The 14,990-nt window shown below is 45.3% G+C and overlaps 1 protein-coding gene across 3 annotated transcripts; it reads right to left on the bottom strand.

Annotated features, from left to right (window-relative positions):
• Nucleotides 1-121: 121 nt before the first annotated feature.
• SIRT4 (sirtuin 4) lies at nt 122-14,126 on the bottom strand. 3 transcript variants are annotated; one of them, XM_088019278.1, is made up of 5 exons: nt 9,254-9,650; nt 8,171-8,684; nt 4,998-5,292; nt 4,666-4,875; nt 122-612 (listed from the first exon to the last, which is right to left on the bottom strand). In XM_088019278.1, exons 1-4 carry the CDS (start codon nt 9,261-9,263, stop codon nt 4,723-4,725), a joined length of 972 nt encoding a protein of 323 aa, XP_087875404.1. In that variant the 5' UTR covers nt 9,264-9,650; the 3' UTR covers nt 122-612; nt 4,666-4,722. The 3 variants fall into 3 exon arrangements, with proteins under 3 accessions (XP_087875404.1, XP_027972450.1, XP_027972448.2); XM_028116649.2 differs by lacking the exons at nt 122-612; nt 9,254-9,650 and adding an exon at nt 14,100-14,126 and having other exon boundaries at nt 4,668-5,292; XM_028116647.2 differs by lacking the exon at nt 122-612 and having other exon boundaries at nt 4,668-5,292.
• Between the last annotated feature and the right edge of the window lie 864 nt (nt 14,127-14,990).

Genomic DNA, 14,990 nt, shown 5'->3' on the forward strand with positions numbered 1-14,990 from the left:
TTATTCATCTTTAAAAAGAAATCAAAATGTTTCAGTTAGAGACATTTAACCATTTGTAATTATAAATGAAGTCATTTTTTTTAGGTTAATTTTTTTTATTTTAATGTTTTTTTTTTAAATGTTTTATTTATCTATTCATGAGAGTCAGAGAGAGAGAGAGAGAGAGGCAGAGGCAGAGGGAGAAGCAGGCTCCCTGCCCAGCAGGGAGCCGGATGTGGGACTCGATCCCAGGACCCTGGGATCATGACCCGAGCCGAAGGCAGACGCTTAACCATCTGAGCCACCCAGGTGCCCCAAATGAAGTCATTTTCTTCTCCCCTCACCCCCACATTAGTGAGATTCCTGGGTTAGCACTCCAGAGACCGTTCTGGCCTACATATTTCCCAAGCTGTTTCTTCTGCCTGGTGAGATAAAAAGCAAATGAGGGCAGTTTTCCCTATCAAGAGCAGCCGCTGCTTTGAAAAAGTCTTTCTTCAGGGTCAAATCTCAGCCACACTCAAACCTGCCCAGTTCAGAGAGGGGCTGGGAGAAAGATGTTGGTTTGCTGCCCTCTACAGGCTGCACTCAGTGAGCTTGATTAGTTAGAGGAAGAAGTGAGGAATCCTTATGAACCTGAAAAGAAATGAAACAAGTTAATGCTAAATTAGCTGAGAGTGGGTGGGGGTAATGATTGTGAACATCAGCCTACCATTCAAAAAACCACAGCATTTAGGGCATGTAAAGATGGACATCATATCTTGTTAAGTGAAAACGGGACGTAATAAAACATGCACAGCCTTGATTTGATTTTTGTAAAAACAGATTTAGTTATACCAGAATGTTAAACTTTGGTTATCTTGGTGGTAGGATAGTGGGTAATTTGTATTATATTCTTTTTACTTATATGTATCATCTTTTTTTTTTTTTAAGATTTTATTTATTGGTCAGAGAGACCACAAGCAGGGGGAGCAGCAGGCAGAGGGAGAAGCAGGCTTCCTGCTGAGCAAGGAGCCCAATGTGGGACTCGATCCCAGGACCCTGGGACCATGACCTGAGCTAAAGGCAGCCGCTTACCCAACTGAGTCACCCAGGCGTCCCTATTTGTATCATCTTAATGTTCTACAATAAATATGTATTATACTAGTAATAAGAACCTAGTTTAAAAAAAAAAAGAACCTAGTTTAAAAAGTATATTAAAAAGTGTGTGGGGGATACCTGCGTAGCCCAGATGGTTAAGCATCTGCCTTCAGCTAAGGTCACCATCTCTCCCCCTGCTTGTGCTCTCTCTCCCTCTCGAATGAATAAATAAAATCTTTTTTTTTTTAAAGATTTTATTATTTATTTAACAGAGACACAGCGAGAGAAGGAACACAAGCAGGGGGAGTGGGAGAGGAGAAGCAGACTCCCCGCGGAGCAGGGAGCCCAATGCAGGGCTCAATCCCAGGATCTTGGGATCATGACCTGAGCCGAAGGCAGATGCTTAACGACTGAGCCACCCAGGCGCCCCTGAATAAATCTTTAAAACAAAATGTGTGTGTTTGGGCGTCTGGGTGGCTCAGTCAGTTGAGCCTCCCAACTGTTGGTCTTGGCTCAGGTCTTGATCTCAGGGTTGTGGGTTCAAGCCCCATGTTGGGCTCCACGCTGGGCATGAAGCCTACTACTTTAAAAAGTGTGTGTGCCAACGGGGCTTCTTTGTTTGCTAGTCATGTTCTCTTTCTTGATCTAGATGCTATATGTCTTCATCAAGCTGTCTACTTATAATACATGCTCTTCTCTGTATGTATAGTATACTTCAATTAGAATAGTTTTTAAAATAGTATGTATAGTATACTTCAATTTATTTTTTTTATTATTTTTTTTTAATTTATTTATTTGACAGAGACACAGCGAGAGAGGGAACACAAGCAGGGGGAGTGGAGAGGGAGAAGCAGGCCTCTCGCAGAGCAGAGAGCCCAATGCGGGGCTCGATCCCAGGACCCTGGGATCATGACCTGAGCGGAAGGCAGACGCTTTATTTATTTATTTTTTAATTTTATTTATTTATTTGAAAGAGAGAGAGACAGCAAGAGAGGGAACACAAGCAGGGGGAGCAGGAGAGGGAGAAGTCAGCTTCCCGCTGAGCAGGGAGCCTGATGAGGGGCTCGATCCCAGGACCCTGGGATCATGCATGACCTGAGCCGAAGGCAGATGCTTAATGACTGAGGCACCCAGGCGCCCCATATTTTAAAACTATTTTAAATTAAAGTATACTAGGGGTGTATAGCCCACATCGGGCTCCCTGATCGGTAGGAGGCCTGCTTCTCCCTCTCCTGCTCCCCCTGCTTGTGTTCCCTCTCTTGCTGTCTCTCTCTCTCTCAAATAAATAAATAAAATCTTTAAAAAAAATAGTTTTAAAATATTAAAAATAGTTCCTGCTTATACAGGAACTCTCATTCTTTGGTGGTGATGCAAAATGGTGCAGCCATTTTGGAGGGCAGTTTGGCAGTTGCATACAAAACTAAACATATTTTTATCATACGATTCAGCAATCTTGCTCCTTGGTATTTACCCAGATGAGTTGAAAACTTATGCCCACACAAAAACCTACACACATTTACAGCAACTTAATTCATAATTGCCACACACTTGGAAACAACCAAGATGTCAGCAGGTGAATGATACTGTGTTGAGTGTACAGGGCAAGGGGGTGTATGGGACACTGTACTTTCTGCTCAGTTTGGCTGTGAACCTAAAACTACTCCAAAAATTAAAGTCTTTTTTTTTTAAGATTTTATTTATTTGTGAGAGAGCACGCACAGGCAGAGGGAATGGCAGGGCAGAGGGAGAAGCAGGCTCCCCGCTGAGCAAGGAGCCTGACGAGGGACTCAATCCCAGGACCCCTGGATCATGACATGAGCTGAAGGCAGCCGCTTAACTAAGTGAGCTACCCAGGCATCCCAAAGTCTTTTTTTTTTTTTTTTTTAAGATTTTATTTATTCATTTGACAGAGACAGAGTGAGAGAGGGAACACAAGCAGGGGGAGTGGGAGAGGGAGAAGCAGGCTTCCCGCCGAGCAGGAAGCCCGATGGTGGGGCTTGATCCCAGGACCCTGGGATCGTGGCCTGAGCCGAAGGCAGATGCTTAACAACTGAGCCACCCAGGCGCCCGCCAAAGTCTTTTTAAGTGGTTGTACTTCCCTAGAAATATACTAAAAACTATTGAATTGTATAAATGAGTAAACTGTATGGTTTGTGAACTGTATCTCAATAAAGCTTAAATGGTTGTATTCATAGATTAAAATGGATATGAAGTACCAACACATGCTACAGTATGGATGAACCTTGAAACTATTATGCCAAGTGGAGAAGCCAGACACAGAAGGCCACAGATTATATGAAATGTCTAGAATAGGCAGAAATAGATTACTTGTTGCCAGGGACTGGGGAGTGGTGGTAGGGTTGGGAGTGGGGAGTGACTGGTAATGGGTACAAGGTTTCTTCTTGGGATGATGAAAATATTCTGGAATTAGACAGTAGTGAGTAATGTTCAACTTTGTGAGTATACTATAAGACAACTTGTATACTTCGAAAGCGTGAACTTTATGGTATGTTTATTATGTCTGAATAAAGCTGTTATCTTTTTAAAACGGGGGGAAAAAGCAATGGCAGATTTTGAAAGATTATCTTAAATAGCATGTGCCAGGGTGCCTGGGTGTCTCGGTCAGTTAAGTGTCCAACTCTTGATTTCAGCTCAGGTCATGATGTCAGAGGTGTGAGATTGTGCCCTGCCTCAGCTGGGGCTGGGCGTGGAGGCTGCTTAAGATTCTCCCCCTCCCTCTCAAATAAATTAAATAAATAAATAGCACGTACCTAGAACTGGAACATCATAGTCTTTGAAGCACTATAGTTTAATGCACATTAAAAAATTAGTTTTAATTAAGGGGCACACAGTGGGGCTCAGTTGGTTCAGCGTCTGACTCTTGATTTTGGCTCAGGTCATGATCTCAAAGACATGGGTTGGAGCCAGGAGTGGGGCTCCACGCTCAGCAGAGAGTCTGCTTCTCTCTCTCTCCCTCTCTCTTTGCCCCTCCCCCACTCACTCTTTCTTGAAAATAAGTAAATAAATGAAAAAATTTTTAATAGGGGCTCTTGGGATGGCTCAGTTGTTGGGCACCGACTCTTGCTTTCGGCTCAGATCATGATCTCCGGGTTGTGAGATCAAGCCCCAAGTCCAGCTGTGCGCTCAGTGGGGAATCTGCTTGAGAGTCTTCCCCTCTACCTCTCCTTCAGCCCCTCCCCACCCCCCGCTCGCGTGCTGGCGCGCTCTCTCTTCTTTCTCTCAAATAAAAATCTTTTAAAAATTATAAAAATTATAAAATAAAAAAATAAAAAATAAATCCGTTTTAATTAAGAATGGCCATACATTGGGGTGCCTGGGTGGCTCAGTCGTTAAGGGTCTGCCTTCGGCTCAGGTCATGATCATAGAGTCCTGGGATCGAGCCCCGCATTGGGCTCCCTGCTCCGCAGGAAGCCTGCCTCTCCCTCTCCCACTCCCCCTGCTTGTGTTCCCTCTCTCGCTGTGTCTCTCTCTGTCAAATGAATAAAATCTTAAAAAAAAAAAAGAATGGCCATACATTAAGAAGCCTATATTTTGTCAGTGCTCTCAGTTGAATGGGAACTGGAAACTGTTATCTAAGAAAGCATTTACCTTTAATAGGATTACAGTGAAAGTCCCAGCTTCGGGCTCAGGATCACCAGGCTGTGGTCAGCGTGGGTCTATCAAAGGCAGCAACTCTCCGCAAGGAGAATCCAGTTTCAGACATGCCAAGTCGTCTGACCGTGTGGGCCCAATGTTAAGTATTGCAATTGGGAGCTGCTTCTCTCGGGCAGTGAGGATAAACCTGTAGCCGGAGTACACCTTAGAAGAGGAAGACACCAGTGAGAACTCTCGATGCAGGAAGAAAGAAACCAAACAGGAAGCCTCTCCGGGGTTCTCCATCCCACAAAAGGGGCAGTCACCACCCTGACCAAGTCAGATACCTGCAACGACGAGCCCACTACCAAGAGGGAGTCCGCTTCTTTTACACGCCTGCGCACAAAGTCAACCTTGTCAGGGTTCACTGTGTCCCCAAAGAAAACGACATCTGGTTTCAGGGGGCCCCCACATCGAGCGCAGGACGGGACCTGAAAGCTCTGCACCTGCTCCTCTGTGAGAAAGACGTCGCCATCCGGAGCCAGGCCATGGGCCTCGGCACTCCAGGTGCAGTTCAGGGCTTCAAAACGCTCCTGCAGCACCGCCCGGGGAATCTGTTCGCCACAGTCCAAGCAAAGAACCCTGAAACCAAAGAAGAGGCTACTGAACGGTTGGCCCCAAGGAGGCATGAAGCTGCCAAAGACATCTCATCCCTGACCATTTTTAACTCCTCCGACAGTGCTTGCCATTCCTAACACGCAGTCTTTCCCCCATATTAGAATACCTTCTCATGACCTCTTTACCATTTCTCACTTTCCTTCTGCTGCCAGTCTGTAGAACAAGGAGTGTACATCTGTTTTCCTAACTCACGCTCCCTGCTTACCCTGTCAGCTCATTTTTATCCGTAGCACAACTGCATATGACTTCCTTAGTGCCCAAACCTGTGCTTTTCCCTTCCTCCCCCTCCTCCTCTGGGGCGGGTGTCGCTGCCCATCACCATCGTCTCTTTAAAATGTTCTTCCCCCCGGGCGCCTGGGTGGCTCAGTTGGTTAAGCAACTGCCTTCGGCTCAGGTCATGATCCTGGAGTCTTGGGATCGCCCGCATCGGGCTCCCCGCTCAGCGGGGAGTCTGCTTCTCCCTCTGACCCTCCCCCCTCTCATGTGCTCGCTCTCTCTCATTCTCTCTCTCAAGTAAATAAAATCTTTTAAAAAAAATTAAAAAAATGCTCTTCCCCCTGGTGTCCTTACCCAGTGTCTTCTGTTTCTCTCCTTACCTCTCTAATCATGAGCTCCATGAGAGCAAGAACTTTGAGTCCTTTGACCATTGTGCTATGCCCACCACCTAGAACAGTGCCTACAGACAGTGGGCATTCACTAAATAGCTGCTAAAAGAAAGAAAAAGTGGTTTAGTTGGTTTCTTCCCTATTCTTCAATCCTCCAGACAGTTTTCCTTCTCCCTTCTCCACCCTGGGGACTCCATTTGCACTGCCACAATGCCTCTGTGCTAGCAGCCCCCTCTCCAGCACAGGACTCCACTCCTGCTCGGCTCCCAAACTCCAAGACATCTTGACTGTCCTGTCCAGCTGATCTCTGTCTTCACCCGCCCCTCCTCAGCTTCTCTGTCACCATCCTTTCTCCAGTTACTTGGGCAGGAACCCTTGGAAAAACTTACTACTTGTTTTGCTCCTTTTTACCTAGTCGGCCATCAGATTTTGTTGATTATTTTACTTAAAAGGCCCCCATGAGGGGCACCTGGCTTAGTTGGTGGAGCATGTGACTCTTAGTCTCAGGGTTCTGAGTTAAAGCCCCACGTTGGGTATAGAGGTTACTTCAAAAAATTAAATCTTAAAAAAAAAAAGATGGGGCGCCTGGGTGGCTCAGTCGTTAAGCGTCTGCCTTCGGCTCAGGTCATGACCCCAGGGTCCTGGGATCAAGCCCCGCATTGGGCTCCCTGCTCTGCCAGAAGCCTGCTTCTCCCTCTCCCACTCCCCCTGCTTGTGGTCCCTCTCTCGCTGTGTCTCGCTGTGTCTCTCTCCGTCAAATAAATAATAAAAATCTTTGAAAAAAATTTTAAGAGACAAGGGGTAAAGTAGACATAAAATCTTTGTATCTGAGTGATGGTACATGGGAGTTCATTATACTACTTTCCTTTTAGGGACATTTGAAATTTTCATCATGAAAAGAAAGTTTTAATGGACCCGTGGCCATCATTAGTTCTCGAATTCTCCTGATACCACCTGGGTCTAGATCCTTCAGGTTGACCTCCCTGAGCCACTCTTTCTAATCCTGTGTGGCTTTCCTCAAATGCTATTTTTATCATACTACTTTCTTGCTCAGAAACCACTAATATTCCCCTTTGTCACAACAGACCCAAATTGCGCTGTGCTATTTTCAGATGCACTCATGATTTGGGTCTAGCCTTCCCAGACAATCTGATTTCATAGTAAGTCTCCACAGAGGCCAGGCCAGACTCCTCTGGGCTCTATAAGTCCTCTTCATTTAGAAAGCCCTCTCCCTTCTTTCGCCCAGTCAGACCAGAGCTAAGCTTAAGCCCCACCTTTCCCATAAAAGCTTGACCAATTACTCAAAGCTTTACTAAATCTGTTTCTCTGACCGTGCAAAACATGTCTATCAAGGGGGGACCACATAATTTAACAATTGTGTGGAGCTGTTTGTTAAACATGTTATTTTTTGGATCCCTCCCCCACCCCAAAGAGATCACAAAGTTCTCACATATAAAGTAGACCATGTTTTATACTTTGTTTTTGACCCCTCCACACCACCAAGTAGCACACTGCATGTTGTAGGCACCCAATAAATATTTTATGATTGGCAGGAGGATCTCTGGCTTCAAAATAAGAAAATGGTTTCCAATTAGCTACAAGTTATTGCCAGGACTACATGTCTTCATTCCATCAGTATTTATTGGGTTCTGACTATATGCTGGGCTGTACTGCGTTCTCTGTCTAGGCACCTGAGATCCACCAGCTTCTAGCCTGTGTTGTTGGCACTTTGCTCATAGTCCCCTCAAGACACTACAGGTCCCTTGCATACAGTTCTCTTACAAGCAACTTCTTGCATCTCTCTTAGGGTGTTCACTGGCCAAGGAAGCCTTCTCCAGAGTTGCAGAGATAGTGTTAGGGAGTTAATTCACCTAGACTGACCCTCAACCGATGAGGGATGGGATATGATGGACAAAAATGCCCCAGCTTCCATGACTTGGCAGTGAGACAATTCTGAAGCATGTTCTAGACAGTCAGAGGGCTCCTCAAAGGACTGAGCCTCAGCTCCCCAAAGCAACCCAATCATCAATTTACCCTTTTCTTGGTTTTTCTTCCCTACCCTGTTTCATTTCCCCACTGAGTTTGTTCCTCAGTGAGTTTGCTGGGATCTACTCCAAAGTAAACAACTTGCTCCAAATCTTTTTCTCAAGGTCTAATGAAAACGACAGTGATCAAGATAGCCAAATGTGTGCTCTAGCACACATTTCTGCATTCAAACTATTTAGACCTTCCTGCACCTGTGCATGCATCCATGGAGTTCTGTCAGGCGCTGACTCCCTGCTTTTGTGTGCAAGGCATCCACATTTTGGGTCACCAACCAGTATAGCTTTCCGAGTCTCTCCCAGTTGCTCAGTGCCCAATGTGCAGGGTTTGGCTGGAGGGAGGAGAACCGAGGCCAGCCTACAAAGTTTCTCGCCCAGTACCGCTGGCGGATTGGAGCACTCCGTAGAAAATCCCCATGCTGAATGGGTTTCTGGTCGGTGCGGGCGTAGAGTCCCACCTTTTCTGACCTGTAGTCTGGGATCCCCGACTCAGTGGAGATTCCTGCCCCAGTCATCACTAGGAGTCTCTTGGAAAGAGTGATGAAGCGCTGTAACTCTTTGACCTTCTCAGGGTCCCGAGGAGGACTTGGTGGCACAAATAACCCAATGGATCCATGTGAGCACTGCCGGCTGATATTCACCATCCAGTGGCCTTTTGCTGCTCTGAAAGTCAACCCAAAACTCATCCTCATTCCAGAGAGAAAGAAACCTGATATGAGAAACCAAATTTTAAAAACTAAAGCAACCAGGGACACCTGGGTGGCTCAGTCGTTAAGTGTCTGCCTTTGGCTCAGGTCACGGTCCCAGGGTCCTGGGATTTAGTCCCACGTCGGGCTCCCTGCTCAGCGGGAAGCCTGCTTCTCCCTCTCCCACTCCCCCCTGCTTGTGTGTTCCCTCTCTCACTGTGTCTCTCTCTGTCAAATAAATAGAATCATAAAAAAACAAAACAAAACTAAAGCAACTAGGGGCGCCTGAGTGGCTCAGTCGGTTAAGCGTCTGCCTTTGGCTCAGGTCATGATCTCAGGGTCCTGGGATCGAATCCCGTGTCAGGCTCCCTGCTCATAGGGGAGCTTGCTTCTCTCTCTGCCCCTCCCTCCTGCTCTGCTCTCTCTCAAATAAGTAAATAAAATCTTAAAAGAAACAAAACAAAAAAAAACTAAAGCAACCAAAAAAACCCCCCAAAACAACAACAAAAAAACCTGAGGCAACCATGGTTTCAACCAACTGATGGATGGATAAACAAAATGGGGCCTATCCATACAATGAAATGTTACTTACCTATAAGCATGAAGTTCCAGTATAGGCTACAAAATAGATAAACATTGAAAACATTGTGCTAAGTGTAAGAATTCAGTCACAAAAGGACAAATACCGTACGACTCCACTTATATAAATTGTCCAAAATACACAAATATATAGAGACAGAAAGTAAATTAGTAGTTGCCAGAGACTAGAAGGAAGAATGTATCAAAACATTATTTCTTTTTTTTTGTTTAGTCTTTCCCTTTACACTTGTTTTTTTTTTTAAGACTTTTATTTATTTGAGGGCGCCTGGGTGGCTCAGATGGTTAAGCGTCTGCCTTCAGCTCAGGTCATGATCCCAGAGTCCTGGGATCGAGTCCCGCATCGGGCTCCCTGCTCCTTGGGAGCCTGCTTCTCCTCTGCCTCTCTCTCTCTCTCTCTCTGTGTCTCTCATGAATAAATAAATAAAATCTTAAAAAAAAAAAAAGACTTTTATTTATTTGACAGCAAGACACAGCAAGAGAGGGAACACAAGCAGGAGGAGTGGGAGAGGGAGAAGCAGGCTTCCCGCGGAGCAGGGAGCCTGATGCGGGGCCTGATCCCAGGACCCTGGGATCATGACCTGAGCAGAAGGCAGACGCTTAACGACTGAGCCACCCAGGCGCCCCTAGACTTTTTTTCTTTTAAGATTTTATTTATTTGCCAGAGAGAGAGAGAGCACGCAAGCAGGGGGAGAAGCAGGCTCCCCACTGAGCAAAGAGCTTGATGTGGAACTTGATCCCGGGACCCTGGGATCATGACCTGAGCTGAAGGCAGATGATTAACTGACTGAGCCACCCAGGCGTTCCTAGATTTTTTTCTTTTTTTAATTGAAGGATAATTAACATACAGTATTACAGTAGTTTCAGGCGTACAATATGATTCAACAATTCTATACATTACTCATTGCTCATCACTGCAAGTGTCCTCTTTTTTTTTTAAGATTTTATTTATTTGAGAGAGAGACAGACAGAGAGCACAAGCAGGGGGAGGGGCAGAGAGAGAGAAGCAGACTCCCCACTGAGCCGGGAGCCTGACATGGGCCTAGATCCCAGGACTCTGGGATCAACACCTGGGCCAAAGGCAGACACCTAACCGACTTAATCTCCTTCACCTATTTCACCCATCTCCCCACCCCACCTCCCTTCTGGCAACCACCAGGTTTGTTCTCTATATTTAAGACTCTGTTTGTCTCTTTTTTCTTTGTTCATTTGTTTTGCTTCTTAAATTCCACACATTGAGTGAAATCATGTGGTATTTGTCTTTCTCTGACTTATTTCACTTAGCATCATATCCTCTAGATCGATCCATGTTGTTGCAAATAGCAAGATTTCCTTCTTTTTTCGGCTGAGTGATATTCCTTTGTGTGTGTGTATATCTAAGAGTGGGTCGCTTAACTGAGGGCGCCACTCAGGCGCCCCCATTCCTTTTTTAAAATAGACATCTTCTTTATCCATTCATCTATGGATGGACATTTGGGTTGCTTCCATATCTTGGCTATTGTAAATAATGCTGCAATAAACATAGAGGTGCATGTATCTTTTCAAATTAGTGTCTTTGTTTTCTTTGGGTAAATACCCAGGAGTGGAATTACTGGATCATATAGTAATTCTATTTTTAATTTTTTGAGGAACCTCCATACTGTTTTCCACAGTAGATGCACCAGCTTGCATTCCCACAAACAGTCCACGAGGGTTCTTTTTCTCCACATCTTTACCCACATGTTATCTCCTATGTCTTTGATTTTAGCCATTCTGGCAGGTCGGAGGTGATATCTCATTTATAGCTGAAAAGCAAAGTTGGCATCTAGGCATTAAGCATCAACAGCTTCCTCCACTTTCAACATTACGAAAAAAAGAGTCTGGCTCTCCCTATTGGCACTAATGGCAGCTAATCTTTTTTGTTTCTATCTATATTAAGAGTATATATGTTTTTTTAGTAGGCTCCATGCCCAGCACGGAGCCCAAGGTGGGCCTCGATCTCACAACCCTGAGATCATGACTTGAGCCAAATCAGGAATCAGACGCTTAAGCAACTGAGCTGCCACCCAGGCGGCCCTGGACTTTTTTTTTTTTTTTTAAGATCTTATTTATTTATTTGACAGAGACACAGCAAGAGAGGCAACACAAGCAGGGGGAGTGGGAGAGGGAGAAGCAGGCTCCCAAATGAGCAGGGAGCCCAATGTGGGACTCAATCCCAGGACCCTGGGATCATGACCTGAGCCGAAGGCAGATGCTTAACGACTGAGCCACCCAGGCGCCCCTGGACTTGTTAATTTCTGAAGCTGGGTGATGGATCCGTGGATTGGGTTTGTTATATCATTCTATTTCCACAATAAAAAAAATTGTTTTTAAGATTTTATTTATTTGAGAGAGAGAGCAGAGCAAGAGAGAGAACACAAGCAGGGGGGAGGGGCAGAGGGAGAAGCAGACTCCCTGCTGAGTAGGGAGCCCGATTCGGGGCTTGATGTGGGGCTTGATCCCGGGAAGCTGGGATCATGACCTGAGCCAAAGGCAGATGCTTAACTGCCTGAGCCACCCAGGCACCCCCCCAATAAAAAATGTTATATATTTATTTTTAAAGTAGGCTCCACACCTAATGTGGGGCTTGAACTCACGATTCTGAGATCAGGAGTCACATGCTCTACGGACTGAGCCAGCCAGGTGCCTCCACAATAAAAATTAAGAAAAAATAATTCCTTAGAGGGATGTCTGGATTGCAGATGTCCTAGTGTGCCCAGGGCATCGAAGTGCTGAAATGCCGAAAGTCATGAGACAAAGGAAAATGCTTATATCTTTTGAATATTTTAAAGGCTTAAGAGATATGATCAGCAAAGTGAGGAGAATAAAAAAATGGAGCTGAGAGCCGGACATGAGGCTCGATCCCAGGACACAGAGATCACGACCCGAGCCAAACGCAGATGCTTAACCATCTGAGCCACCCAAGCACCCCAAAATATCTATTTTAAAAAAGGAATGGGGGCGCCTGAGTGGCGCCCTCAGTTAAGCGACCCACTCTTAGTTTCAACTCAGGTTTGATCTCTGGGTGGTGAGATTTAGCCCCAAGTCGGGCTCTGCACAGGGTGTGGATCCTGCTTAAGATTCCCTCTCTCCCTCTTCCTCTACCCCTCCCTGCACATGAACTTTCTCCCTCTCAAAAAAAATAATAGTAGTAATAAAAAGGAAATGTAAAATACAAATTGGTAAAGCAGGATTCTAGGGGCACCTGCGTGGCTCAGATGGTTGAGCGTCTGCCTTCGGCTCAGGTCATGATCCCAGGGTCCTGGGATCGAGTCCCGCATCGGGCTCCCTGCTCCTTGGGAGCCTGCTTCTCCCTCTGCCTCTCATGAATAAATAAATAAAATCTTAAAAAAAAAAAAAAAAAAGCAGGATTCTAGCATAAGATGAGGCCTATTCTGCTTGTCCCAGTAAAACCTGGCCGGTCAGAAACTGGGGGCGCCTGAGTGGCTCAGTCGTTAAGCATCTGCCTTTGGCTCAGGTCATGATCCCAGAGTCCTGGGATCGAGCCCACTTTGGACTCCCTGCTTATCAGGGGAGTCCGCTTCTCCTTCTCCCTCTGCCCCTGCTCTGTACTCTCTCTCAACTAAATAAAATCTTTTCAAAAAATGTCTTGTGCGCCTGGGTGGCTCAGTCTTTAAGCATCTGCTTTCGGCTCAGGTCATGGTTCCAGGGTCCTGGGATCGAGCTCTACATCGGGCTCCTTGCTCCGCGGGAGGCCTGCTTCTCCCTCTCCCACTCCCCAGGCTTGTGTTCCCTCGCTCGTTGTGTCTCGTTCTCTGTCAAATAAATAAATAAAACCTTTAAAAAAATAAAAAATTTCTTATAAACTTCAAAATATTAATCGTCTACTCCCAATATCTTTTAAATCCCTTAATAGCTCATTGTTATTCTATGACTACATCTAAAGACGTCTCCATTGGAGGACTGCCTTTATAATTTTAGTTACTACCATCCCTTGGGAGACCGTGTGTTCCATAAACCTACTTCCCATTTTATAAATCAGAAGTATTTCTTCATAAACTAAAGAGCACATTTGAGTTCTGGTATGCCAGGTGTTGATGAAGTCGTTGCTCAGATATTTCAGGCTTATGATTTTTATGGCTTTTTATTTATTAATGTAACTAAGCACATGCACATCTTTTATTCCATCTTTCCCATATTCTTTTAGTTTACCCTCAATCGCAAACACTGCTACTTGGACACAGCAGGAATAGTGAGGCCTGGCACGACATTCTACCCCAGCCTTCTAGCTGTAAAAGCAAGGCTCTGACACATTACTTAACATAATGCAGAAATTCTCTAGTGATACGCACCCCTTATGTAAACATTACCTTATGCTTGGCTTTCCAGATCTAGGTTAGGACCCCGATTTTTCTAGACATTTCACAGCAACACCTGAACCGCTAAACAAATACAGACTGGACTCCTGAGACCAAAGGGCTCGGGACACCCCGCTGAAAACACGCTCTATTGGAACAGCAGCTCTCTGCCAGGTACCACCAAACGGTAAAGAGTTAATACGGTATCGGGGCGCCTGCGTGGCTCATTCGTTAAGCGCCTGCCTTCAGCTCAGGTCGTGATCCCAATCGGGCCCCACATCGGGCTCCCTGCTCCGCGGGAAGCCTGCTTCTCCCTCTCCCTCTCCCCCTGCTTGTGTTCCTTCTCTCGCTGTGTCTCTCTGTCAAATAAATAAATAAAATCTAAAACAAAAAACAAAAAACCAAAAACATGTAAATGGATATTTAAAAAAAAAGTTAATACGGTATCTCTTACAGCAAATCCACAACTTCTAGAAACCCGCAGCCCACACAGAGTACACTCACCTTTCACGCTTAAACGACACTTTACGACCGACGGTGCAACTGACTAGCTGCTTTTGCATTTTTGGGAAATGTAGTTCACGAGGCTGAAATGATGCATGAAAAACTACAAGTCCCACAATCCTCTGGGCTTCGCAGTTGAGGGGCCCAGATCGTCTGGTAGCGCCACCTGTCTACCTTTCATGGTCAGAAGTTTTGAACCTTGGTTGGAGATGGGCGGCTGTCTTCTAAACTCACATGCCGTGTCCACTTGAGAGAAGTGGTTCGAGTTTCCACACCAGTGTGCTCAGTGCAAATAGTACATCCAAACAGCACTAAGTTAGGAATTCATTGTTAAGAGAGAAGCTTTAATAATGGATCTAGAATAGGCTCATACTCAACTTCACTGATTATGATCCTTTGCAGTCACCATGAGGAAATCAAGTTCCCACCTTGCAGGGGGTTGTGAACATCAGAAATATTGATGTTTTTGGAGTTTATGTGAACAACTAACGCCACATATAATATACAGTGAATAATGTGTTTACCCACTTGGCTACTCCAATTTTATTTCTCATTTTGTGTTTTTATTGAATTAACCAACACAGTGCCTTCCCAGACATTCTGACTTAATTGGTCTGAGGAGATGCCTGGGCATCAAGTCGGTTTACAAACTTCTCAGTTGTTTCTAATATGTAGACAAACAGAAACTTTGCTCTCTAGCCTCACCTAAATAAGATATCAATCAATTTGTGTTTAGAACATAACCAAAGGCTAGCTAACCCAGACCTTGAAGAACACCTAAGGAACCACTTCCCCCATTTTAAGATAAACTGAAGCCCAGAAGTACTGTATTATAGAAGCTGGAGTCAACGTTTGACTCCTGGTCCTCTCATTGAATGTGTGGAGGTAAAT

Source organism: Eumetopias jubatus, unplaced genomic scaffold (genome assembly GCF_037043125.1).
Source record: "Eumetopias jubatus isolate StellerSeaLion01/CBP00866 unplaced genomic scaffold, mEumJub1_p1.0 scaffold_16, whole genome shotgun sequence".
NCBI lineage: Eukaryota > Metazoa > Chordata > Mammalia > Carnivora > Otariidae > Eumetopias > Eumetopias jubatus.

Bases quoted from the DNA above. Each gene is read 5' to 3' on its own strand.
- SIRT4 (XM_028116647.2), bottom strand. The intron at 5,293-8,170 runs GTGCAGGAAGGT...CTTTGGTTTCAG, and splicing joins CTCCATGGATGCATGCACAG to GGTTCTTTGCTTGGACTGTG.